General features: G+C 45.4%; 1 protein-coding gene across 1 annotated transcript in view; it reads right to left on the reverse strand.

Moving 5' to 3' along the window:
* nisch (nischarin) overlaps window positions 1-27,199 on the reverse strand; it is a gene marked incomplete at its 5' end in the record, with an annotated part of 49,424 nt that overhangs the window by 8,100 nt on the left and 14,125 nt on the right. The window contains 15 exons of the mRNA XM_083660984.1: window positions 715-950; window positions 1,403-1,577; window positions 2,137-2,260; window positions 3,058-3,300; window positions 3,860-3,978; window positions 8,275-9,245; window positions 11,971-12,091; window positions 17,247-17,360; window positions 18,389-18,517; window positions 19,314-19,499; window positions 19,619-19,687; window positions 20,323-20,475; window positions 21,171-21,266; window positions 21,908-22,003; window positions 22,958-23,121. Coding sequence (XP_083517110.1) covers window positions 715-950; window positions 1,403-1,577; window positions 2,137-2,260; window positions 3,058-3,300; window positions 3,860-3,978; window positions 8,275-9,245; window positions 11,971-12,091; window positions 17,247-17,360; window positions 18,389-18,517; window positions 19,314-19,499; window positions 19,619-19,687; window positions 20,323-20,475; window positions 21,171-21,266; window positions 21,908-22,003; window positions 22,958-23,121 — 2,996 coding nt within the window. The remainder of the gene's footprint in view (window positions 1-714; window positions 951-1,402; window positions 1,578-2,136; window positions 2,261-3,057; window positions 3,301-3,859; window positions 3,979-8,274; window positions 9,246-11,970; window positions 12,092-17,246; window positions 17,361-18,388; window positions 18,518-19,313; window positions 19,500-19,618; window positions 19,688-20,322; window positions 20,476-21,170; window positions 21,267-21,907; window positions 22,004-22,957; window positions 23,122-27,199) is intronic.

Raw genomic sequence — 27,199 nt, forward strand, 5'->3', positions numbered from 1 at the left:
TTATTACAATATACAATATCTTAGAATATATTACAAACACTTATTGTACTGCACAGTAGCAGACAAAAACACACCGCTGAAATGCTGATGAATGCTGAGAGCTCACAGATTAAAATATTAGGAATATAATGAAAATACTGCAACTAAATATTTCAGAAATGTGTCCATGAATGTCCCACACATTTTTACCAATGAATTTCTAAAACTTTTCAAGTTTTACAATTGTGGGGAGGTGGAGAGGTATGCACACATAGTTTCCCCAGAACTGAATGTGTCTGTTATTCTGCTGTCGGGACACACAGCTCTGAAAAGCTCACCTGTGTTAGCACACTGTATTAGCACACTGTGTTAGCTCACCTGTGTTAGCACACTGTGTTAGCTCACCTGTGTTAGCACACTGTTAGCACACTGTGTTAGCTCACCTGTGTTAGCACACTGTTAGCACACTGTGTTAGCTCACCTGTGTTAGCTCACCTGTGTTAGCACACTGTGTTAGCTCACCTGTGTTAGCACACTGTGTTAACACACTGTTAGCACACTGTGTTAGCTCACCTGTGTTAGCACACTGTGTTAACTCACCTGTGTTAGCTCACCTGTGTTAGCTCACCTGTGTTAGCTCACCTGTGTTAGCACACTGTTAGCACACTGTGTTAGCTCACCTGTGTTAGCACACGAGCTGTACGGAACATTGAGCATGGTGTGAACTGGTCTGACCTGTGGCTGCAGCAGAGCCGTCAGCTCGGCCGTGATGCGTCTCAGCCGCTGCGGGTCGGAAAAGAGGAACCAGCGGGGGGGAGAGGTCCGGAGCCAAAGGCCCAGCCGGAGCCCCAGGCCCAGGCAGGGGCCGGGCAGCTGGGCCTGGGGGCAGAGAAGCAGGCGGGAGTATGGCAGAAGGATATCCACCCGCAGGCCCGACAGCACCTCCTCCACGGTGGGACTCTGCTCCTGGTCTGACAACCAGAGGACAGATTATGGAATTACTTTTGTGTCTCTTGTGATTAAATGTATTTATGTTTTTGTTCCTGAATCCAAAAGTTTTGTTTCTGAATCCAAAAGTTTTGCTTGCTGTTGAGCTGAATCTTGTGGGCGGGACCTATGCTGAAAGATGTAAGACACGTCTCTATTGACAAGTCTGGATCGGAGAGACAGCTTGGCAACATCCACAGCTAGCAAATGAGAGAGGTTTTGAAGTCCATGGAGAAGACATATTGGGAGCGGAGAAGACAGAAAATCAATGTGCAGGTATGTTTACACATAATTTCCATCTTACTAATAGGAAGAATGTTATTGGATGTTGCCACTCCGATCCAGACTGGTCAATAGCGTCTTACATCTTTCAGCATAGGTCCGGCTCACAAGATTCAGTCATAGGTGAATTAACAGGTTTGGGCACATCGTTTACCTGCGTGCTGATTGGTCTGGCTGAGGTCAGGTGATATGTACAGCAGGGCCAGCAGCCTGTCCATCAGAACCAGACATGCTCCCTTCTGCTCCAGAGCCTCCTCCCCCACCCGCAGACAGTAGCACCACAGCACGCTCCTGACCTGCACCTCCTCTGGCTCCCCCTGGTGGCCGGGCTGTTCCGCAGGAGGGGGGAGCAGAGCGGAGGGGGAAACCAGCACCAGTGTTAATTTCATCGATGAGAACGATGACTAAAAATGTTCGTCAACTACCTATTTTCACTGATGAAAACTAGACATTAACTAAATAAAAACAAACTTGCGATGACAAAAACTATGAGGAAATCTATTGACATTTTCGTCAACAAATAAAAACTAGCCGAAAATGTTAGGGAGGGACGAAATGGGAACAGATCCAATCAGAAGAGAAGAAGTTAAACAGTTAAATCTGTGTCTGTATTGCACGTTCAAACCTTAATACCATTCCATAAAAACAGATTAATAGATCTTTCCAATGAGAAAAGTTTAAATAATGCATTACACTTTAACTAAGCCTGTTAGATTGTAGTTCACTAAATCTACCATGTTCGACTAAAATCTTATGATATTTAGTCAACTAAAACTAGATTAAAAGTAAAAAAATTCAGATGACTGAAATATGACTAAAACTAAATGGCATTTTATTCAAAATCCTACTAAAACGAAATGAACATTTGCTGTCAAAATGAACACTGACCAGCACCTCCTCCTCGTCCCCCTGGTGGCCGGGTTCCTCAACAGAGAGCAGAGTGGAGGAAGACAGCGCCTCCTCCGTGGAGTCATCCAGACTCATCTCAAAGTAGCCGTCCCTGGAGGCTGGACTAGGAACACAACGACCAGGAATTCTTAACGATTATCGATTCCGAATCGAGGGGTGGGGGTCAAAACAGGTCACATGCTCATTTCATAGAAATAAACGTATTTAAAAAAACTTTACACATCATATTCATAAACTCCATACTCCATATGCCAACTCAAAAAAAATCTGGCCTATGAATAACGTCAAGGTAAAATTACCTTTAGCTAATTCTATGAGCATTCCTAATCAGAGAAAAGCTTGTGAAATCAACTTACCGTAACTTAATGTTCCAATTCACAACTCACTTCTGTTGTGACTTTTAGATCACTAACACTTTTAGCATAATTCAATGGAGTTTAACAAATTAGCATCACGGCTAGTGGACTTTTAAATGGCTAACGCTTTTAGCATAACTCAATAGAGTTTAACATAGCAAAAATTAGCATCACGGCTAGCAGACTTTTAGATCGCTAACACTTTTAGCATAACTCAATGGATTTGACCATAGCGAAAATGAGCATCAAGGCTAGTGGACTTTTAGATCGCTAATGCTTTTAGCATAACTCAATGGAGTTGAACATAGCGAAAATTTGCATAACTGCTATCGGATTTTTAGATTGCTAACGCTTTTAGCATAGCTCAATGGAGTTGAACACAGTGAAAATTAGCAACATGGCTAGTGGACTTTCAGATCTTTTAGCATAACGAAACTAAACAAGAACAACAAGGAGGGATCAAACTGATAGGAGCAGACAAACAAGGAGGAGTAAGCTGTGGGAACCATAGAAACCAGTAAGACAAGGTTTCTCGTTGAATTACCTGGGACTGTGCACCTCAGTGGTTTCCTCTGGGGACAGAACCTCTGTGGACTGAGACCTCCTCCTCTGCTCCACCTCGTTCTTCCTCTGCTCCTGCAGGGCGGAGGCGAGGCGCTGAGAGAGCTGGGTAATGAAGTCTTTGTTGGAGGAGAGAGGGAGGAGGTACGAGGGCAGCAGCGGACACCAGGAGGTGCTGCTGCACAATGAGCAGGTGGTCTCAACTGGACTGACAGAGGGACAGGTACTGGAGGAGAGGGGAGAGTTCAGTAATGCATTATTATGGATCCCACTGTAGTTGTGGGCAGAACACGCCCTACGCAGCATTCAAGCGCCAGGATTGGCCAGGCAGGCACCCATACAGACTGTTCTGAGTAGCGCACCAGGTATTTTCATCTGGACCCAATCTGATAGTGATAGCCTATTTGAGGCAAGGTGGTGGTGGACGACGTGTCATGTCATATAACGTTAAATTACCTGTTATTTTCATGTTTTCCGCGTTATTGTCTAAACCAGGGGTTCCCAAACTTAAGGAACCTTAAGGCCCACTTTTAAATGTGAAAATCTTCCGGGGCCCACCCAACCTTTTAATCATAACTCTGATCAGCACACGAGACTAAGATGATGCATTTCCCTATGTTTTTTTTATTATATATTTTTTATTTCATTAACAGAGCATGTGAACTTGGCATAAGGGAAATTAATAATCCATCCACATACAAAAACATTTCGGCAAAATACCCAAAAGCACATTGCCAACATTCTCTCCCCCTTTACACATTTACATTTGACAGACAGATACTGACCAGGTAATAGTAGTAGTAGTAGCAGCAGTGCTAGTGGTCAGAGTGGTGGCAGCAGCTCCACTAGGTGTGTGTTGGAGACTGGGTGTGTGTGTAGAGAGACAGACAGACGGCTGCTGAACCTGCAGACACACATCATCATCATCATCATCATCATCCACATTCTTCGCCATCAGTATTCTGATCTGTATGTTATTCTCCCCAGAGGATCATTAAAGCTGCATTCACGATAATCTAATGTAACACTACAGTGCGAGTTTTGACCCACCTGTCAATCACAGCCACAGATGTGTACACGTTGGAAGCGAATTTGTGAAAAATCGACCGTGGTTCGAAAAAATTAACACCGCAATAACGCTCAGCGAAACTTCGCCGTTGGTATGCACGGTTGCATTGACTGATATAGGTTCGATAAATATTATTGACGTGCGAATTAATCGCATGAAAAAAACGCTCCCGATGTCCCGATGTCTTTGGACTAAAACGCTTATTAGTTTTAGTCACATTTTAGTCATTTGTATCCTTCATAGTTTTAGTCTAGTTTTAGTTTTTATCAGTGAAAATAAGTAGTCGACAAACATTTTTCGTCATAGTTTTCGTCGACGAAATCAACACTAACACTGATAGATTTCTTTAGGCGGCATTTACACTTTGTGTTCTTAACTCATTGACTGCCAGCCGTTTTTTTCTTGCTGTAGGTAGCTTCTGCCAAGCCGTTTTTTGAGGATTGTGGCTCATTTTACAAGAGCCGAGGATTATTTTCTGCTTGGAGTTTGTGAACATACAATATCTCAAAAGTACTAATAGAATGTGTACTTTCTCTGTCTAAAAGAGTTAGTTTGTAGAGTTAGTAGTTATGTAAGCATTAGCAGTTGAATACAGCATGGTTTTAGCGTCAGAAAAAATATTCAGAGATAAACGGCTTTTTGTGAAATTCGATAGAACTGTCACTTTAACCATTCATTTTTGGCTCTCTCTCTCTCTCTCTCTCCCTCCCCCTCTCGCTCTCTCTCTCTCTCTCTCTCTCTCCCTTCCCCTCGCTCTCCCTCCCTCTCTCTCTCTCTCTCTCTCTCTCTCTCCCTCCCTCTCGCTCTCCCTCCCTCTCTCTCTCTCTCCCTCCCTCTCGGGAGGGAGACGCACTAGGTTTAATCCTAGTGAGAGGGGGAGAGGGAGAGAGAGAGAGAGAGAGAGAGAGGGAGGGAGGGAGAGAGAGAGAGCGAGAGAGAGAGAGAGAGAGGGAGAGAGCGAGAGGGAGAGTTGCTTCAACTCCTCCCTCTTCTTGGCTGCAGCGGCAGTCACAGTCTCAGTGCTTTGCTGCTGTCCTGTGCCTGTCTGCACGGCCGCTGTTTGAGGAAGTCGGCATGGACATCCTCCCTCCGTGTGTCTTCTCCTCCTTCCTCCTGGCTCTACAGCGGGCGTGTCAGAAGCGCGTTGCTGCTGCCTGCCTGCCTGCGTGCCTGCCTGCCTGCTTGCCTGCGTGCGGACGCTCCTTGTGCGAGTCAAGATGGGCCGGGGAATGCGTGGGCGATGGGCAGATGTTGATTCTGGCCTTTCTGAGGTGTTTCAAAGTGTGTTTCACCTATAATCTATTTTGCAAATCGCTCTCCGCTCTCTGTGTGCTGCTGCCTGCGCGGTCGCTCTCGGGCAAGACAAGTGTGGATTACTGTAAAATCGCCTCGCCATTTCCTTGAATGGCTTGCTCCCGCGGCAGTTTTTTCTTTGATTTCGCTCGTCTGGGGGAGCACTGTCAACACTTAGTGGGTCGGTAAAATAGATTATACATTCAATACCTCCAATAATTGTATAGGAGACGTAAAAGGGATTGATCAACGCCCCACCGTCAAAAAAAAAAAAACGATTTTTTTGACGTATCAATACGTCGCTGGCAGTCAACGGTTGGATTCTGCTTGACGTATCAATACGTCGTTGGCAGTTAACGTGTTAACTCATTGAGTGCCAATGACGACTTTAGTCGTCAATTGCTTTAGTAACGTTGAGTGCCAAAGACGACTAAAGTCGTCAATTGCGTTTTTTGACGGTGGGACGTGGATCAAAGCCAGATCCATCTCCTGTAAAATTTTGGGGCATGTTGAATGTGTAAAAGCTATTTTACCGACCCATTAGGTGGCGACAGTGCTCTCCAGATTAGAGAAAGGCCAGGAGAAAAGAGAGAAGAAGTCATGAGGAAACGGAAATCGCATCGATCGATATGCATGAAGCATAACGTTAGCTGTGCCTGTGAACAGCAGTCAATCTGCTGCCACAGCCCCTCCGTCTCCGCTGCAATAGCCCCTCCATATGATTTAGTTGGCGACACCAGCGTCTTTCTGAAAAGTTACATTATTCTCAGCTGGGAGCCGGCGACACAATGTGAAAAAGCGGGGGGATGCAGCGCACTTTTCAGTGCAGAGTCAGAGCAAAAGCAGAGTGAGAGCAAACGCAGCATTGCCCCAGAGACACGCCCACGGAGGAGGAGGAGGGGGGTGGGGCACGCAGGGCAGCAGAAAGCCCAGAATCGGACGCAGCTTCACAGCTCACAACCGAAACCCCAGAAATGAGCGAGCCCGATCCAGACTGCCCCTACGAGCGGCCGCCATCCAGGCAGCAGACTCGCCTGACACAAGCAGCACTCAGAGCGAGCAGCAACATCATGACACACCCACGGAGGAGGAGTTTGCAGTAGAGGGGGGGTGGGGGTGCTGTTATATTGAAGGAAATTACTGTTCAGATGTTTCAGGTCAGAAAATATTAGTTTCAGAGTCAGTGATTTTCTTGAAATGCTATATTTCACAAAAGGCTCAATATCTCAGCTTCTAGATGGAAACGCCAATTTTTTCTGTTTTTGACCTATCTTCTCCGGCTGATAAGTAAAGAACGGAAAATGATATCAATAAACTTTTTTTTGCTGCTGATACAATAGAGCAGCGATCCCCAAAGTCCGGACTCCGGTCCGCATCCGGACCCAGACGCCGTCCTATCCGGACCGAGCCCTATAACCTACAAATCACTATTGAGAATTGTTACATTTCACCAAGCTTTTCTTTTTTAACCGGCACGTGCTTTTCTACCCTTTACGGTACTCGTTTAATCTGCCAGGAAGCGCATAGACCAATGCATGCGCTGTAAATCATCACACGTGATGCTACTCAGCCAATCAAATATCCGATTCGATTCTGCCTGTTCCGTTCCAGTCGGTTCCAGTGCTGCAGGCGAGAGATTGTCAGTGACACGGAGATATGAGAGAGATATAAGTCAATTCACATGGCGTGCTCAAAAGAAACGAGTAGACCGCAAAAACAAAGATTTCGTTTTAATCCGGAGCAGGCAGACTCTTAGATGTTCATTCATTGTTCTCACGGGCAGTTCAAAACCAGGCAGTATGTCTCATGTGAAGTGCGATGCGATCCTAACATGTCTGTGAAAGCGCCACACGAGCAAACACACTCAAATCCAGACTGAGGGCACACTCACACATTCACTGCCCAACGGCATGTGACGTTTGTATTGCGAACGATCGACAGACAGACAAACAGACAGACAGGCAGATAGATAGAGACAGACACTGAGACAGATAGATAGATAGATAGATAGATAGGGAGCTCACTTCTCTCAAGAGAAAAGGTGGAGTTAAGGGAAGAAAAGAAGATTTTCTTTCTCAAATTAAAACACTTTTAAGAGGCGCATTTTCCCAAAGCACTCTGTTGTATGTTATTTTTAAATGCAGCCATTATTTTACTTGAAATGAGAAAATAACATGTATTTATTATTAGTGTAGGCTAGTTATTTATAATTAATCCAGTTAAATATGAAATCAAAATAAACATTGTTGATGTTTATTTTGATTTAACAGTCAGTCGTTGACTACATACAGACATTGTACCATTAGGCTACTGCAATCATTGAAGTAGCCTAAGTTCAATGGCACTGAATCATAACGCAAGCTACTGTACGTTACAATGTTCCGGACCTTCGCTTGAGGACATTTTCTCTAACTGGACCTCTATGAATTTTAATTGAGTGCCCCTGCAATAGTCTCATCGTTCTTTGTGCGTGTTCGGTGTTTACATAGTAATATCACACAATATTCTGTGGGCCTCGAGAAATCACTGAAAACGCTCTGAAACTCTGGCACTGGGAGCGTCCGTTCTCCAAAAGTGGCTGGCACTCAATGAGTTAAATATTGCGTTCCGGTAGTTCCTAATACTGAGTTGTTTTTGTCATGCCAGAGCCTGTAATTTCTGTTCTTCCGGATGCGTAATGCTTCCCTGCTGTTTAAGACAAGTACTGGTTTATTGTGATTGCTACATGTATGAAAAAGTAGGGCCTTTGTGAATGGAGCCCGCGGTGAAAATTTGAGGGCGATTGAATAATCAAATTCTGAGGCTAGTTGGTGGTAAACAAAGCAGGGCGTATCTGACCTGGGCGTGTGGGTCAGACAGCTGGGCGTGTGGGTCAGACAGCAGGGCGTGTGGGTCAGACAGCTGGGCGTGTGGGTCAGACAGCTGGGCGTGTGGGTCAGACAGCTGGGCGTGTGGGTCAGACAGCTGGGCGTGTGGGTCAGACAGCTGGGCGTGTGGGTCAGACAGCTGGGCGTGTGGGTCAGACAGCTGGGCGTGTGGGTCAGACAGCTGGGCGTGTGGGTCAGACAGCTGGGCGTGTGGGTCAGACAGCTGGGCGTGTGGGTCAGACAGCTGGGCGTGTGGGTCAGACAGCTGGGCGTGTGGGGCAGACAGCTGGGCGTGTGGGTCAGACAGCTGGGCGTGTGGGGCAGACAGCTGGGTATGTGGGTCAGACAGCTGGGCGTGTGGGGCAGACAGCTGGGTATGTGGGTCAGACAGCTGGGCGTGTGGGTCAGACAGCTGGGCGTGTGGGGCAGACAGCTGGGCGTGTGGGTCAGACAGCTGGGCGTGTGGGGCAGACAGCTGGGCGTGTGGGTCAGACAGCTGGGCGTGTGGGTCAGACAGCTGGGCGTGTGGGTCAGACAGCTGGGCATGTGGGTCAGACAGCTGGGCGTGTGGGGCAGACAGCTGGGCATGTGGGTCAGACAGCTGGGCGTGTGGGTCAGACAGCTGGGCGTGTGGGTCAGACAGCTGGGCATGTGGGTCAGACAGCTGGGTATGTCTGACCTGGGCGTGTGGGGCAGACAGCTGGGTGTGTGGGGCAGACAGCTGGGTGTGTGGGGCAGACAGCTGGGCGTGTGGGTCAGACAGCTGGGCGTGTGGGGCAGACAGCTGGGCGTGTTGGTTGGTGTTGGAGTTGAAGATGGCGGGGGGAGGTGGAGCGTCCACAGGAGGAAGGAGAACACGGGGGGAAACTACAACTTCTTCTTCTCTGCTCCTTACTTCTGAAACATCAACCAGCATGGAGGGATTAGTGCCGACTGTGAGGACTGGACAAGTCACAAGTCAAGTCTCAAGTCTAAATGTAGATTACCAAGTCAAGTCCATGTCATTCATGTCAAGTCTAAATGTAGAACAGCAAGTCAAGCCATACCAATTTGGTATCATGTTTTAAACCATATTTTTCTTTTCTCTCTTTTCTGTTTATTCTATATTTTTAACATCAACCTGCCCCAGATGTAAACTAGCCTCTGGCTATAATCTGGAGTATTTACATTTATTATAAATGTTCATTAACTCATTGAGTGCCAATGACGACGCCTGTCGTCAAAGTAATTGGTAACGTAGAGTGCCAAAGACGATAGCTGTCGTCAATTGCCTTTTTTGACGGTGGGACGTGGATCAAAGCCTTATGTATGTCCTGTACAAATATTGTAGCTATTGAAGCTGTATAACCTATTTTACGGACTCATCAGGTGGCGACAGTGCTCTCCAGATTAGAGAAATGTCCGGAATACAGCCTGAAAAAGCCCCGTGATCAAAGAGAAACCGCTCATGCTGCAGCCCAGAGCCATATAGATTGCTCTGTCTGGAGCTGACGGTGCCTGCCAACAGCAGTCAATCCGCGCACACAACTGAGCTCCTCTGCCTCTGTCTGTCTGTCTGCATAGTTTCTTCACACGATTAGCTGCCAGAAAGGCAGCACCCGACGCCGAAGTGCCAAACCTTTCCCTGCAGTCCGGGTTGGCATTTCCTTGTCGCGCTGCCTGGGAGGCGGTGCACAAAAAGCACTCCGAAAATAGACGCTGGGTGCGTGAGGCTGTGTGTTACTAGTGTGGGGAGGAGTTTGCAGCTGAGGAGGGGAGAGGGGGGTGGGGCACGCAGGGCAGCACACAACTACACCACGTCACTACATCAGAAAATATTAGCTAGAGTCAGTGAATGTGCTTGAAATGCTTCATTTCACAAAAGGCTGAATATCTCAGCTTCTAGATGGAAATGCCTGTTTTTGCTGTTTTTGACCTATCTTCTCCGGCTGATAACTAAAGAACGGAAAATGGTATCAATAAACTTTTTTTTGCTGATGATACAATAGAGTCTCCTTGTTCTTTTTGCGTGTTCGGTGTTTACATAGTAATATCACACAATATTCTGTGGGCCTCGAGAAATCACTGAAAACGCTCTGAAACTCTGGCACTGGGAGCGTCCGTTCTCCAAAAGTGGCTGGCACTCAATGAGTTAATATGCTCTGTCCCTGTCAAATAAACTAATAAAATCTAATAAACAAATCAAGAGTCCAGTATCAATTCAATATCTTAAAGATAAATAAATATCTAGGATTGTTCAATGCTATGGTTTTAATATGAAAGAAACTTGGTGGTAAGAGCATCATGAGTTTGATTTCTATCATCAGTTTCAACTTCAATAAATTACTCAGTCATTCCATACAAATTCAGAAAACAGAATTTAAATTCAGTCGTCTGCAAATCTCATCACTTTCAATTCATTTCAGTCATTTACCACAAATACAAGATCTCAAGTGAAGAAAGTCCCAAGTCACCAGAACCCAATGCAAGCAAAGTCTCAAGTCTGGTCTTCATGCAGCAAGTCAATTATCAAGCAAGTCAAATTGTGAATCGAGTCAAAGTTATGTGACTCGAGTCAGTTCATGTGATCAGAGTTATTGATCATTTATTGATCTGAGTTATTGATCAAAGTTAGTGTTAGTTAGAAAGCAGGGTGAGAAGTGACCAGAAGCCAAATACTGGTGAATGTTAGTCGCCATCGACTCGCTCTTGGGTTGGTCTTCGTACCAAGTGATGTCACCTTCCATAGGGTAGAACAGGTGGTGACATAATTTACTGTAGTTAGCCTTTAAATAGTGACTATCTCCAAACTCAAATCTGTGTCAAGCCTGACATCTACTGGGAGATGGCATGATACATGGAAATTCAATATACTGTACAGTATTTCAATACAAACTGTCAGTCTGTATGTTGCGTCAGGAAAATGAATGGTGATTATCAGCTCAATGTTATTCTGCTGTAGTAATCACGAGTGACTTTTGACCATCACAGTTTCACAAGCTCCCCATCCAAATTATATTATTGTGACTTTGTAATGAAAATTTTAAACTTTTGTTTACATTCTAGCAGCCAATGGCATCGCTGGAAAGATTTGAGTATCAGAAATAAACAGAATTATGCACAGTCACACTTTGTTGTTGTCACTGAGCTTTTATTGGTCACATCGTATTTTGATTGTACTGAATCTTGAACCACACGGTGTATCGAGTTGTAACGTGAGATTAGCAGAATGTCCCACCCCCAAGATCAGCTGTTCAGGTTAGCGCACCCCACCATCTGAAGTGGTGCACGAGCTCGAAGGCGCGTACATGCAAATAAAGCTGATTTTAAGAGCTCGACGAAGAGCTCACGCGGTGAATGTACGCGCTTTCGAGCTTGTGCACAAACTTCACACCCGGTGTGTGACTGTGCGCTAACGTGACGGCGGCTTTGAGCTCAGCGGCTACAGTGAAGATTTCAGCTAAAAACATGGGTGTAAATGGTGTCGTTTCAAGTCAATTTGGCATCTTGGGGCTTTTGGAGACTTGGATTAAGCCGGCCGGGCAGTATGGAGCCACTTTGTTTTGTTGTTGTTTTTTTAAGTGGGCGTGAGTATATAATGACTGAATTGTCATTTTTGGGCGCACTGTCCCTTTCAAGCCCCCTCCCCCCACCCAAAGCCTCCACAGCCTGATACATACATGATTACCTTGGCTGGGGGCGGCAGCCTGCTGTGCCGGGCAGGGAGAGGAAGAGGAGACAGGGGGAGCAGCGACAGCAGAGGAGCAGCTAGAGGAGGAGAGGGCAGACAGCCTGGGCTCCTCACTCATCTGACAACACACACAGAGAGGAGGAAGCTGAAGAGAGACCAGTCTCCTACATACTGCACTAGATCAGTGCTTCTCAACCTTTTTCATATCAAGGACCACTCATTTAGTCCGCATTAGAGCCATGGACCCCCATTTGAGGAGATTTTGTCTCTTGGACCCAAACGTGAGGTCCGGGGCCCACCAGGTGGTCCTTGGGGGAGTTACAGGGGCTCCGCAGCAAAGTGATGAATTGTTAAACTCCACTATGATGTCATTTACAGGAAGTGAACACCTTTATTCACCTTATGTAGAAGAGACAGTCTGGCTTGAGAGACAGGAAGTGTAAAGAGGAAATGTAAACACAATCGGAAGGACGGACCAAAGTAGACACATGGCAATGGAATTACGATGATGATTACAGAATGTGTGTAAGAACCCACATGGCCTGAAGATCCACCAGGCCAACATGAAATGCATGCAGACGGTGCAGGTGTCACACACAGATGGTGGATATTGCTGCGTGGTGATCTCTGCTTGGCCTAAATTAAAATCAGGGCAGGATTATAAATCGACTAAAGCAGGTTTGAGTTGTTGTTGTTGATCAGGGTTAATTAATTATGAAGCAAGGTTTATAGAGCTCAATATTTGATATAGAGATATTACTTTCATGATCATTGAGTAAGCTTGAGTTCTTTAACATTATAATGTAATATTTGCTGCTTTCAGGTGAAAACCTGGTATCTCCAAAACGTCAAACTTTTCAGGAACTAAGAAAAACAGGCTTGTTTTTTAGATCCACCAGGCGTCTCATCGGTCGAGGAGTTCTAGAAACGTCTTATCATCACGAACATCTGATCCTTCAAACTCTTCTCTTCTGTTTTGTTTTGTTTATAAAGGACAGTGTGAACAGACATGAATCATTTGCAGTAAACAAAGAGATGGCTGCACCAGATTTAGCAAGAAGCCAATTTCCATCTGTAGACCTATGTACATAGAACATTGACACAATATCAAAAAACAGACATTAAACACTATACGTAGGACAGCGACAGTACACGTTATAGTATATAGTAATAAAGTAACAACACAGTGCATGTTATAGTAGCAGTGATACTCAACTTACTTTGCTTTTCAAAACAAGTTACAAAGCACTTTACATACAGATTAAAAAAGGCAGAAGGCAGACAGTACATAAAAATTGCATACAATTAAAGACACTAGGTAGACATTAAATATACCATGTAAACGTGTAATATTAAAAAACTAGGAGGAATAGAACAATAAAATCACAATAAGATCAATAAGATTTTAAGACCGGTGTGATATGTTCTCTCCTGTTGGAACTGGATATGAGTCTAGCTGCGGCATTTTGAATTAACTGAAGTTTATTGATGTTTTGTTGTGTGAGACAGGAGAAAAGTGAGTTGCAGTAGTCTAACCGGGATGAAATAAAAGCATGAATGACAGTTTCCAGATTTTTAGTGGATAAGAATGACCTTATTTTTGAAATTTTTCTTAATTGGAAAAAACATGATTTGACAACGGAGTTTATGTGCTGATCGAAATTGAGATGGTTGTCGAATATGATACCGAGATTTCTACAGGAGTTAGTAATGTTAGATGAGAAGGGGCCAAGATGGGAGGAAATGTGATTCTGCGATGAGTCTGGAGCTATGATGATGATCTCGGTTTTACTTGTATTTAACTGTAGAAAATTTGATGCCATCCAGTTGTTGATATCTGTAATGCACATATGGAGGTTATTTAGTTGATTTACATCATTAGTGTCAAAGGAGATATAAAGCTGTGTGTCATCGGCATAGAAATGGTAGCTGATATTATATTTTTTAATGATGTGACCTAGTGGAAGCATATAGACAGCGAATAGTAAAGGCCCAAGGATGGATCCTTGAGGCACACCATATTTTAACATTGTTGGAGATGAATGAAAGTTGCCAATTTCCACACAGAATGACCTCGCAGACAGATAAGAATAAAACCAATCTAAAACCAAACCTGAAATGCCCACCCAATTTTTAAGACGTTCAATTAAAATACTATGATCAACTGTGTCAAAAGCAGCAGACAGGTCCAACAGGAGTAGTACAGAGTGTTGACCACGGTCAGCTGCTAAAAGAAGATCGTTTAAAACCCGAAGGAGTGCAGTTTCTGTACTATGGCCTGCCCTAAAACCTGATTGAAATTTCTCAAAGCAGTCATTACCATTCATAAAAGAGATGATCTGTTTAGCTACAATTTTTTCTAAAACCTTTGCGAGGAATGGGAGTTTTGAAATTGGCCGGAAATTATTAAGGATATTTGGATCTAGAGTGGGTTTTTTAAGGAGAGGTTGTACTACTGCCTTTTTGAAATAGTCAGGAACAAGGCCAGAGGAAAGTGAAGAATTTAATAAATCTACCAGAAATGGACTGATTGTTGGAAGTATTTCTTTGAGGAAATGAGTAGGGATGATGTCGAGGGAGCAGCTGGAGTTCTTCATGCTGGTAATGGTCTCGGTCAACTTTTCAGCCGTTAACAGGTCAAAGGAGGTTAAGGTATGGGTCGTGCTAGGAGGAGAGGGTTCAGTGACAGTCTGGACAGTAGCAGAAATGTGATCTCTGATGGTCTTAATTTTATCAGAGAAAAAGGATTTGAAGTTATCACATTTGACAGTTGAGGGCTCAATGACAGCGGGGGGAGGATTTGAGGTGTGACTTACAACATTAAAAAAGGTTCTGGGGTTGGATCTATGTTTGTTAATGAGGTCACTGTAATATTTATCTCTTGCCAATTTCACATCTCTGTTAAAACTCTTCATTAAATCCCTCAGATTCTGCAGGTCCGTAGGTTGACACGAACCCCTCCAGATTCGTTCAGCCCTGCGACATAACTGTTTTAGGGATCTTATGTCATTATTAAGCCAGGGCTGAGGAGAGGTTTTTTGTCTTCTTAAGGTCTCATTATGCTTTCCGCATCAGCGAGGAACGCGAGTGTCCGCGCGGAAAAGTGACGTCAAATCAGCAGACACGCCCCTCCGCAAGGCTCCGTGCGGACGGTTTTCGAGCGGCCGTGCGCACGCCGAAATTTGTAACTACGCGGACGCGGACGGGCGGACAAAGTGGAGTTTTCAAGACTCGCGCTCAATTCCGCCTGCAGAAACCCACACAGAGTATACAAGCTCCACACGTTTCCTCGTCGGATTCCGTGTCTCTCATTTCCGTGCGGCCGGCCAAAGCGTCAAGCATAATCCAGGCTTAAGTCTCAGGGGAGCCATTGTATCCAAGATATTAGCACATAAAGAGTTAAAAATAGTAGTTGCGTCATTAATACTGAGCACAGAGTCCAAATTTATGTCAGAAGAGGCGAAGGCGTCACAGAATCTAGCAGCTGAAGTGGAGTTAAAAACACGGGAATAGGACAGGACTGAATGGTTGATTTCCTTATGGACCGAAGTATTAAAAACAAGGCACTTGTGATCAGATACCACACTTTCTTGGCATAAAACATCACTGATCACGATGCCACAGTGTAAAACCAAATCAAGAGTATGACCCTTAATATGAGTAGGCCCTGTTAAAGCACGGGAAAGGTTAAAAGTATCAACTAACTTTCTAATCGACTGTTTGAGCCTGGTGTCGTTTGTGCCCACATGCACAATGATGGTGAGAGCAGTCGGGTGGCGATCAATGAGGACGGGGACGAGTTCAACTATGCCCAGGATTTTTGCACCAGATAGACAGTATGTGATTCCATTTGGGATTTCAACAAATCTAATTATGGAGTCACCAACAAGGAGAACCTCAGGCTCTCCATTTACACAGCCACCACTGTAGACGGAGAGATTAGCTGGGCCGAAATGGGGGGTGCTATTTGCCGTGACGTCACCACTCACACAGCTGACCACAGGTGGGTCCGCTCCGCCAGATGCAGGTTTCTCGTGATGGGCAGCGGAGGCAGCAGTGGAGGCATCGTGGGCAGATTGATTGGCTTGCAACCGCGGTCGTTTGACCACCGGAGATACGAGGAAGTTGGTCGGAGAGTTAGACCTAGAAGCCGGGCGTTTCTTGCCCCGTGGAGCAATTTTGGATTTACGTGTAGATGGATGTTGTGTAGAGGGGGCTGCGTTCTCAGCTAGCGTTAGCTCAGTGGCTAACGATAGCGGTGCAAAGTAGTTTGCGAGTGGCAAGGCACCATCATCTTCAACATCATCATCGTCATCATTGTTATCATCATCTGAGTTTGGAGCAAAGAGAGGGAGGGAAACCCTTCTCTTCTTGGTCTTTCTTCTTACTACTTCAGCCCACGAGAAAGCATTCCCGTGACCCAAGACTGGCTCGAGGAGGGGCTCCAGGACACCTAGGCGCTCCTGGAGGACAGTTTGTCGCTGAAGGAGGTCATTGATTAGGTTTATGATGGATGAAAGCTCGGACTTAATGCTGGATATCTCAGTCGCGGATTCCATTGCTGTCCGGTCCACCCGGTCCTTCGGTGGATTTACACCACGACCGGGTTGGTTCCAATAGTCCTCAGCACGGAGTGCTAATGTTTTTAGCCTGGATACGCTAGCCCGGTTAGCAGTTGAATACTAGCAGCGGATCCTATGCAATCTCGCAACGGATCAGATGTGAATCAGGGGAGGAGAGAGAAATCCAGTAACAACCAGCACAAGGTGAGTAATCTCCTCTCAAACTGTAATCCTGGTTTTGTTCAAAACAGCATAAAAACAGAGACCACAGCCGAGCAGCTTAGCCGCCAGCTACAGGCAAGCCTAGCTACGCTGGCAGCCGCCGAACAAAACAGTACACAGAGCATACAACGTCCGCGATATGGGCAGTAGTGTGATAAAAGTTAAAACAGACTAAAAGCCTGTTCAAACAACTGCAATCGGTAAAATCAAAATGCGGGTAAAATAGTAAAAGCTCTGGCTGTCAGTAGGTCCGTACGCGCTGAGAAGGAGTGTGAATGAGTCTGTCTGCTTTGCTTCAGCACCACCAGAACCTAGTAAGAAACTAGTAAGAAAGAGGTCAAATAAATACAATACTTGTAGGAGTCGATCTGAAAACTGTACAAAGTGCATATGGTTGCCTATCTAATAATAATACATTCAAAGCAGTGCATAATAATAAAAGTGCATATGGTATCACTGCTCTACAGTACCACGGGGGGCAGTGTGTACCTTCTTCTCGCCGCTGCTCATCCTGTCTTTGACTTCTTTGGCTTTCTGAATGGCTTTCAGCACCTCCACCGTGTCCAGCTCCTTCTCTGTGGTGGCTCTGCCGTCCAGGCACACCTGCCACAGAGGGAATCATGACCATAATCCTTTAACATGCAAATGAGCTGGGAATATTATGGGATGCTGATCCACGTCTGCCCTGTTCAGGGGGAAATGACCCGTGTAGGAAGCCTTTGGTAGACCTGGTGATTAGGAACGGGACGATATATTGAATATTTAATTGATCGCAATAAAGAAAATGCGACAATATACACCAACATGCAGGGCAGAAAAATGAACAGTGATACACATAGAAAAACGCTATTTATTAGGGGTGGGACAAAATATCGACACTGGAATATATTGTCATACTTCCTCTTGCGATATCTTATCGATACGCTGGCATCACATTTTTATTAAAACATGCAGGCGCTCCAAACGGATTCCCCGCATTAAGCCCGTTTCAATTTGGACTTACCAGAGTCACTACCTCATCACGCCTCATGGTGGCACTTATCAAATGAATGAAGGGAAAGTGAACGGAAGTTAACTAACTTGCGGTGAAGAAGACGAACAACTCATATCAATCAAACAACTGCGAACCTGACACCACAATGCAGTGAATAAATACATAATTCCTGCTTTTTTTCCACTAATTGCAATTTTAAAATTTTGTAAATGCCCCAAGTTTTTAGACAGTGGGGGCAAAAGTTGCCCCCAAAACATTTTTTAAAGTCCTACACTGTCAGAGATAGATATTGTGATATGTCGTAGATCAATTGTCTTACAATGTATCGAGTATTGCAGGATCGCTATATCGTGATACCATCGTTATTGTGGGCAACGTATTGTGATAGTATCGTATCGTGACTCACTCTGTGAGTTAAAAAAATTATCAAATAAAATTATCAAATTTTTTACAGAAATACATTGATAGCATTGTTTTCACCTATTCTATTGTAGTATGTAAGTATATATATTGTATTTGTTTTATTCCTCTGTAACTCTGCCTTTAATTAATTCACTTGTGTTTATCTTACCGACTTGTATTTAAGCGTAGTTTGACTGTATGTAATGTGGTGACTGTGATGTTGCACACTGCGTACCTCTGCTGCCCGGTCCCAGAACTGGGCCAGGACTTTGGTTCTGTAGTCTGGGATGATGCACATGGGGTTGTTGGACAGACTGAGCTTCTCCAGGCAGGGCAGAGAGCCGATGTTCCTGATCTCCTCCAACTGGAGACACACAAGCACATGTGAAACATGCAGAGGTCACATGACAAACACACAGATATTGTGCAGAAGGGTGCTACGCACACCAAGTCCTTGTAGCGGTGCTGGTCCACGGGAGAACAAACTGAGGTTTTTTTGTCTCGTGAGAGACAGAGATGTAGCCGCACACACTATAGTCAAGTGCCAATATTTATTGAGGACACAGAGAAAAGAAAACCAACGTTTCGGCAGCAACCCTGAAGAAGGCAGCTTGCTGCCGAAACGTTGGTTTTCTTTTCTCTGTGTCCTCAATAAATATTGGAACTTGACTATAGTGTGTGCGGCTACATCTCTGTCTCTCACGAGACAAAAAAACACACAGATATATCACAACTTAAAGTCCAATTATGTAACTCTTTTACCTTTATATAACCGCTTTTTAATCATTTTGATGGTACAGTGACTTCTAATAGGGAGAATGACAGCTCTGTCATTCCCACACCGCCCTCCAAAGGCCTGTTCCTGCACTATGCATTTTTAGTGTCCCCCTCTAGCCCTGTGGGCTAGAGGTCTTCACGGATCTACTCGGATCCGAGGGGCCGGGTCCACATTTTATTATGGCCCCGTGTGTCTGGGTCGGGATGGTCGGTTCCACAGGTCCTGGGTGTCTGTTTATCATTATGTGTAATACCCGAGAATCTCAGCTTTCTAATAATAGACGGGTCCGGTCCGGGTTCGGGCACAAATTTCCCGGGTCCATTAGGTTCCCCGGGTCTGTCATTTTGGACCCGTGAAGACCTCTACTGTGGGCTGTGGTTACCTGGTCCAGCTGGTTGGAGCTGAGGTCCAGGTTGAGCAGAGAGTAGAGCTTGGCAAGGCCTGCGAGCCGCTGCAGCTGGTTTCCGGCCAGGCTGAGGGTCTTGATGTTTCCCAGCCGTGTGTGAGCGGCCTCCAGGAGCCGCAGGCTGTTATGAGACAGATCCACATGGACCAGGTTGTACAGGTGCTGCAGAGGAACACACAGACAAACAGATCAGGACTACAGGTCCTGCTGTGAGAAGAACCAAGACAAGAAGTTACTCTCTGGATTTCCTCAGGCAGCAGAGCGCTTCCAGTGGGACGCACCTGCAGGTTCTCTACAGACGACAGTTGGTTGTGGCTCAGGTCCAGAAACTCCACCTGACGAATCACTTTCTGCAGCAGACAGAAAGAGAGAGAGAGAGAGAGAGAGAGAGAGAGAGAGAGAGAAACCGACGTCAGGTAAACTGATACATGGAGGCCATGTTCTATTTTAATACGTGTACGTGATCTGTGTGTTTTATGGATCTTGAGTTTGAAATAAAGTCTTGATTGATTGATTGATGCAGTTTGCATGATTACTAGAGCCGCAACAATGAATCGATTAGTTGTCAGCTATTAAATTAATGGCCGAATATTTCGATAATTGATTAATCGTTTGATTAAACAAGCGCAAATTCGCAATAGCTGCAACCACATAATACGTTTCCGAAATGGAGGACGGCAGGGGCAGCCCACACTACTCTGCCTCTGACACCCTGAATTTGGAAATCCCCCCACTCCCCCTTTTAGCTAAATGACATGAACACAAACACACACCTGTATACACACACTTGACCTCCATGCTCAATTTCAGCATGCTAGGGGCTATAACCACCAAAGCTAAAAAGTCAAAATTCTCTGATTCCAGCTTCTTAAATGTGAATATTTTCTGGGTTCCTTTCTCCTCTATGACAGTAAACTGAATATCTTTGGGTTGTGGACAAAACCAGACATTTGAGGACTTGTGCTTTGGAGAACACTGGTCTCACCACGGAGCGGTCGATGGAGCTGATCTGGTTGTGGCTCAGGTCGAGCGTGGTCAGGTTCCTCCACAGGGGGATGACCGCCGTGACGGGACAGCCAGGCTCCGCCCCCTCAGCCTCCCACTCAGAGAACTCAGCAGCCTCTGGGACCAGGATGGACTGCACACAGCACACAAACACATGAGTTATGTTTAGCCAGCAGCACGCCAGGCACGCTAGAAGTTAGCCATTTCTAGTACCCTATAATAAAATTGCCTAGGTGGACGGGTGGGAGGTCTCTGTCTGTAAGTCACGATTTGGGTCACGGAGGCCCCAGACGACCCGACCCCACCCCCCACACACACACACACACACACACACACACACACACACACACACACCCCCCACACAGACACAGACACACACACCCCACACAAATACAGACACACACCCCCCAAACATTGGTATCGGTATCGATAAATCCATACCGATATCAAACCTTACAAACACAACAACACAAGAGGCCGGAGTCCCACCAAACTTAGATATATACTATAATTTGTTTAAAGCATAAAGTCATACAATTTAAGGTTGTACACAGACGAAGGCGAGATTGGCCAACGCCAAGGCAACCGTGAACTCCAGCGGTCGCCAGCTGGTCGGCTGGCGTGTCGACCAGCTTGGGGAACGGTCCGGCCCCCGGCCCCTTAGGTTTCTGACAATGTGACCCCCCTGAACAATTTAGTTGAATAGCCCTGCTATAGAAGTGATATAATACTATAAACAACAGTGTAAGCATACTATAGAAGTTATATAATACTATAAAAAACAGTGTAAGCATACTATAAAAGTGATATACGTATGCTACAGTGTACCATCATGGTGTCAGTAGAGTGGTGGAGGCTGAGAGTGGCCAGGCTGGATCTCAGAGACGGCAGACCCTGGATCTGCTGAGAAGTGCACTCACTGATCTGTTCATATACAACAAGAGAGAGAGAGGTTCAGACAGAGAGAGAGAGAGAGAGAGAGGTTCAGACAGAGAGAGAGAGGTAGAGAGAGAGAGGAATACTACTTAGTATTTTGAGGACAAGCAGACATATTTATTTATTCAGACATTTCGTTTTTCTAATTTGTCGCCTGCGTGGCACGGATAAATTAATTAACCCCGAAGCTTGCATTTCGGGTCATTCATGGTTGGTGCAGGGAATTTACAGCAATATCGAGATTATAGGCTATAGCCTGCTATCAATTGTTTTTAAGCTCAATAAACACAGATCTAATATTTGACGGGAAATTCATTCCAATTGTCCGGGAAAGCTGAAATCATGCCGTCACATTGACCAGCGCCGTTTTTTTCTAATGGAAACGCTTGTTGTAGTCTACATTGAAAAACGTAATTAAATATCTGTCTCGAATAAACACTGCGACCCCCCCTGATGCCCCCCCCTCCCCACATGGAGGACTTCCTCATGTGTGAAAACAAATGGCAAAAAACATTGCTTCTTGTATGAAAGACAGCTCCAGTGAATGTCCAGAGTTCATGTCTGACTGCGGCTATAGACAGACAGACAGACAGACAGGTAGAGAGACAGACAGACAGACAGACAGGCACCTCTATTTGTAACAGTGACTTGAAGACAGACAGGTCGAAGGGGAGGCTGGTCTCCTGGATGTTACTGGTTCCTACTGGACCTCTGGTTCCTGAGATCTGACAAACAAAAAGTTTGAGAACCACTGCTGTAGGCACAGAACATTTAGAACTTGACATTTTGAGCATTTGATTCTTACCTCTTCCTGAGCTCATTGAATGATTTGTAGAGTTTTCTCATTCCACTCATATTCAGTGATCTCATTGGCATGGCTGATGATGACGAAGGCACTCGTCATCATCATACTCGTGCTCCTGACCTTGAGGTATTTGAGGGTCAGGTGAAGTCTGACCTTGAGGTATTAAAGGCAGGTGAAGTCTGACCTTGAGGTATTAAAGGCAGGTGAAGTCTGACCTTGAGGTATTAAAGGCAGGTGAAATCTGACCTTGAGGTATTTGAGGGGCAGGTGAAGTCTGACCTTGAGGTATTAAAGGCAGGTGAAATCTGACCTTGAGGTATTTGAGGGGCAGGTGAAGTCTGACCTTGAGGTATTAAAGGCAGGTGAAGTCTGACCTTGAGGTATTTGAGGGGCAGGTGAGGTCTGACCTTGAGGTATTTGAGGCAGGTGAAATCTGACCTTGAGGTATTTGAGGCAGGTGAACTCTGACCTTGAGGTATTTGAGGCAGGTGAACTCTGACCTTGAGGTATTTGAGGCGGCAGGTGAACTCTGACCTTGAGGTATGTGAGGCAGCAGGTGAACTCTGACCTTGAGGTATGTGAGGCAGCAGGTGAACTCTGACCTTGAGGTATTTGAGGCGGCAGGTGAACTCTGACCTTGAGGTATTTGAGGCGGCAGGTGAAGTCTGACCTTGAGGTATTTGAGGCGGCAGGTGAACTCTGACCTTGAGGTATTTGAGGCGGCAGGTGAACTCTGACCTTGAGGTATTTGAGGCAGCAGGTGAAGTCTGACCTTGAGGTATGTGAGGCAGCAGGTGAACTCTGACCTTGAGGTATTTGAGGCAGCAGGTGAACTCTGACCTTGAGGTATTTGAGGCAGCAGGTGAACTCTGACCTTGAGGTATTTGAGGCGGCAGGTGAAGTCCAGGATGTGGCCCAGGTCAGTGTGGGCGTGTCCGGAGCAGCAGGTGGGTGTGGCCAGGCGGAGCTGCTGTGACACAGAGAACAGCTGCAGAGGACGCAGACAGAAGACCTCACCAGCCAGCAGCAGCTGCTCACCTGAACAACACAAAGTAATGTTATCATACCACCAACTACAGCTGAGACACAGGACAACATTATCATACCACCAACTACAGCTGAGACACAGGACAACATTATCATACCACCAACTACAGCTGAAACACAGGACAACATTATCATACCACCAACTACAGCTGAGACACAGGACAACATTATCATACCACCAACTACAGCTGAGACACAGGACAACATTATCATAGCACCAACTACAGCTGAGACACAGGACAACATTATCATACCACCAACTACAGCTGAAACACAGGACAACATTATCATACCACCAAGTACAGCTGAGACACAGGACATTATCATACCACCAACTACAGCTGAGACACAGGACAACATTATCATACCACCAACTACAGCTGAGACACAGGACAACATTATCATACCACCAACTACAGCTGAGACACAGGACAACATTATCATACCACCAACTACAGCTGAGACACAGGACAACATTATCATACCACCAACTACAGCTGAGACACAGGACATTATCATACCACCAACTACAGCTGAAACACAGGACAACATTATCATACCACCAACTACAGCTGAGACACAGGACAACATTATCATACCACCAACTACAGCTGAGACACAGGACAACATTATCATACCACCAACTACAGCTGAAACACAGGACAACATTATCATACCACCAAGTACAGCTGAGACACAGGACATTATCATACCACCAACTACAGCTGAGACACAGGACAACATTATCATACCACCAACTACAGCTGAGACACAGGACAACATTATCATACCACCAACTACAGCTGAGACACAGGACATTATCATACCACCAACTACAGCTGAGACACAGGACATTATCATACCACCAACTACAGCTGAGACACAGGACAACATTATCATACCACCAACTACAGCTGAGACACAGGACAACATTATCATACCACCATCTACTGCTGAGACACAGGACAACATTATCATAGCACCAACTACAGCTGAGACACAGGACAACATTATCATAGCACCAACTACAGCTGAGACACAGGACAACAATATCATAGCACCAACTACAGCTGAGACACAGGACGTTATCATAACACCATCTACTGCTGAGACACAGGACAACATTATCATAGCACCAACTACAGCTGAGACACAGGACAACATTATCATAGCACCAACTACAGCTGAAACACAGGACAACATTATCATACCACCAACTACAGCTGAAACACAGGACAACATTATCATACCACCATCTACAGCTGAGACACAGGACAACATTATCATACCACCAACTACAGCTGAGACACAGGACAACATTATCATACCACCAACTACAGCTGAAACACAGGACAACATTATCATACCACCAACTACAGCTGAGACACAGGACAACATTATCATACCACCAACTACAGCTGAAACACAGGACAACATTATCATACCACCAACTACAGCTGAGACACAGGACAACATTATCATAGCACCAACTACAGCTGAGACACAGGACAACATTATCATACCACCAACTACAGCTGAGACACAGGACAACATTATCATACCACCAACTACAGCTGAAACACAGGACAACATTATCATACCACCAACTACAGCTGAGACACAGGACAACATTATCATACCACCAACTACAGCTGAGACACAGGACAACATTATCATACCACCAACTACAGCTGAGACACAGGACAACATTATCATACCACCAACTACAGCTGAGACACAGGACAACATTATCATACCACCAACTACAGCTGAGACACAGGACAACATTATCATACCACCAACTACAGCTGAAACACAGGACAACATTATCATACCACCAACTACAGCTGAGACACAGGACAACATTATCATACCACCAACTACAGCTGAGACACAGGACAACATTATCATACCACCAACTACAGCTGAGACACAGGACAACATTATCATACCACCAACTACAGCTGAGACACAGGACAACATTATCATACCACCAACTACAGCTGAGACACAGGACAACATTATCATACCACCAACTACAGCTGAAACACAGGACAACATTATCATACCACCAACTACAGCTGAGACACAGGACAACATTATCATACCACCAACTACAGCTGAAACACAGGACAACATTATCATAGCACCAACTACTGCTGAGACACAGGACAACATTATCATAGCACCAACTACAGCTGAGACACAGGACAACATTATCATACCACCAACTACAGCTGAGACACAGGACGTTATCATAACACCATCTACTGCTGAGTAGTGATGCCACGGTGTGAACATTTTCACACCGAATGATAAGCACGTGACCAGACCGGTATTACCGGTTACACCGGGAAATGTAAACAATAGGATTGTTAGTTCCTACTAGTGCATGTTGTTCCCGGGAACAATAACAGTGAGACACCAGTCGGGTATCCATAGCAGCTAGACTAGAGCGAACGTTACGTTATATGTATGTTGATAATACAAGTTTTAAAGTAAGCAAGAGTCTATGCTTTAACCGTCCATTCTGTAGGTTCATAGAGACAAGACGCACGCTGCTGCTGTTTAAAGTACTAACGTTAGCATGGACGCTCACAGTCATACAACACTGGCTGCATCACAACTCATGGCTGCATCTGACTCGAGACAACTTTTCAGATGCCCGTGGAGACAATCTTTCTCAAAAGAAACTAACGTTAGCGACACACCTGGAGACATAAAATCGCGGCACCATCTACTGCAGAGACACGCAGGGTAACATTATCATACCACCAACCAACTACTGCTGAGAAACCTGAAGTTACCTTGCTAAGCCCCTCATCTTGTTTCATGGTATAGGCCTCTTGATACTATTAACAAACTTGGACCTAACTTCAGGATTGGTTACAGGTAGGGCTGCAACAACTAATCGATTAAATCGATTAAAATCGATGATTAAATTCGTTGGCAACGAATTTGATTATCGATTCGTTGCCTCGCGATTAGTTGGACCGCAGAGCCATCTGTTTTGTTGATATTAACAACAGCTGACCGCAGCTGCTGCGGCGCAGTGCTGGCTACGTCACTCCCTGGCCCCGCTGTCGCAGAGCCGACTACGTCACTCGCCTTGCGCACGCGCAGTAAACGACAAACAAGTTGAAACATGGCCGAGAACGAGAAAGCAGCTCGACCCAAAACTTCGCAAGTTTGGGAGCACTTCATATTAACTGGAAATAAAAAGTCTGTTACGTGCAAAATGTGCAAAGCCGATCTTGCATGGCATGGAAGCACAATGGCCCTGCGTGAACACCTTAAACGCAAACATGTTGGATCATTGGATGATGGTGAAGGGAGCTCAGGAGCCGGGTAAGTTAACTTAACTTAGCGTTATACTACTACAAACTCGATATGCATGTAAACTAATGTTACATTATTAGACCCATGTGTATTGTTGTTTGAAGTGGAAATGTTCGTCTCACAGCAGATAGTTTGTTTTGTTTATCTAACGTTAACAGGCGATGCGCCCGCACCCAGGTCGACAACGTTAACGCTATAGGCTCGTTAACGTTACGTTAGCTTGCTAACGTTAGTGGTAGAGCAGACGTGGCATGTAAACTCAGATAGTTTGTTTCGTTTATCTAACGTTAACAGCTGATGCGCCCGCACCCAGGTCGACAAGCATGGTGTGTTAAGCCGACCGGCTAGTTAACGTTACGTTAGCTTGCTAACGTTAATGGTAGAGCAGACTTGGTATGTAAACTAAAAGAGGGGTTGTTGTCCCTTGTTCATTGGTGTGTGTGCTACACTACAGCTGCTAGCCTGCTACAGTCTGTCTGCTTGTGTCTACTATAGCTGCTACAGTCTGTTTGTGTCTACTATAGCTGCTACAGTGTGTCTGTTTGTGTCTACTATAGCTGCTACAGTGTGTCTGTTTGTGTCTACTATAGCTGCTACAGTCTGTTTGTGTCTACAGGGCTGGGTTGTCTCTGTATTTAGCAGACTCACATTGTACTCATCCTGTGGGCTAGTCTGTGGTGTCTTGCGTATAGGTTCTGTTGTGGAGAGGATCTCTCGACTTGGCCTACTC

The sequence above is a fragment of the Poromitra crassiceps genome (genome assembly GCF_964638095.1).
Source record: "Poromitra crassiceps genome assembly, chromosome: 25".
Lineage (NCBI taxonomy): Eukaryota > Metazoa > Chordata > Actinopteri > Beryciformes > Melamphaidae > Poromitra > Poromitra crassiceps.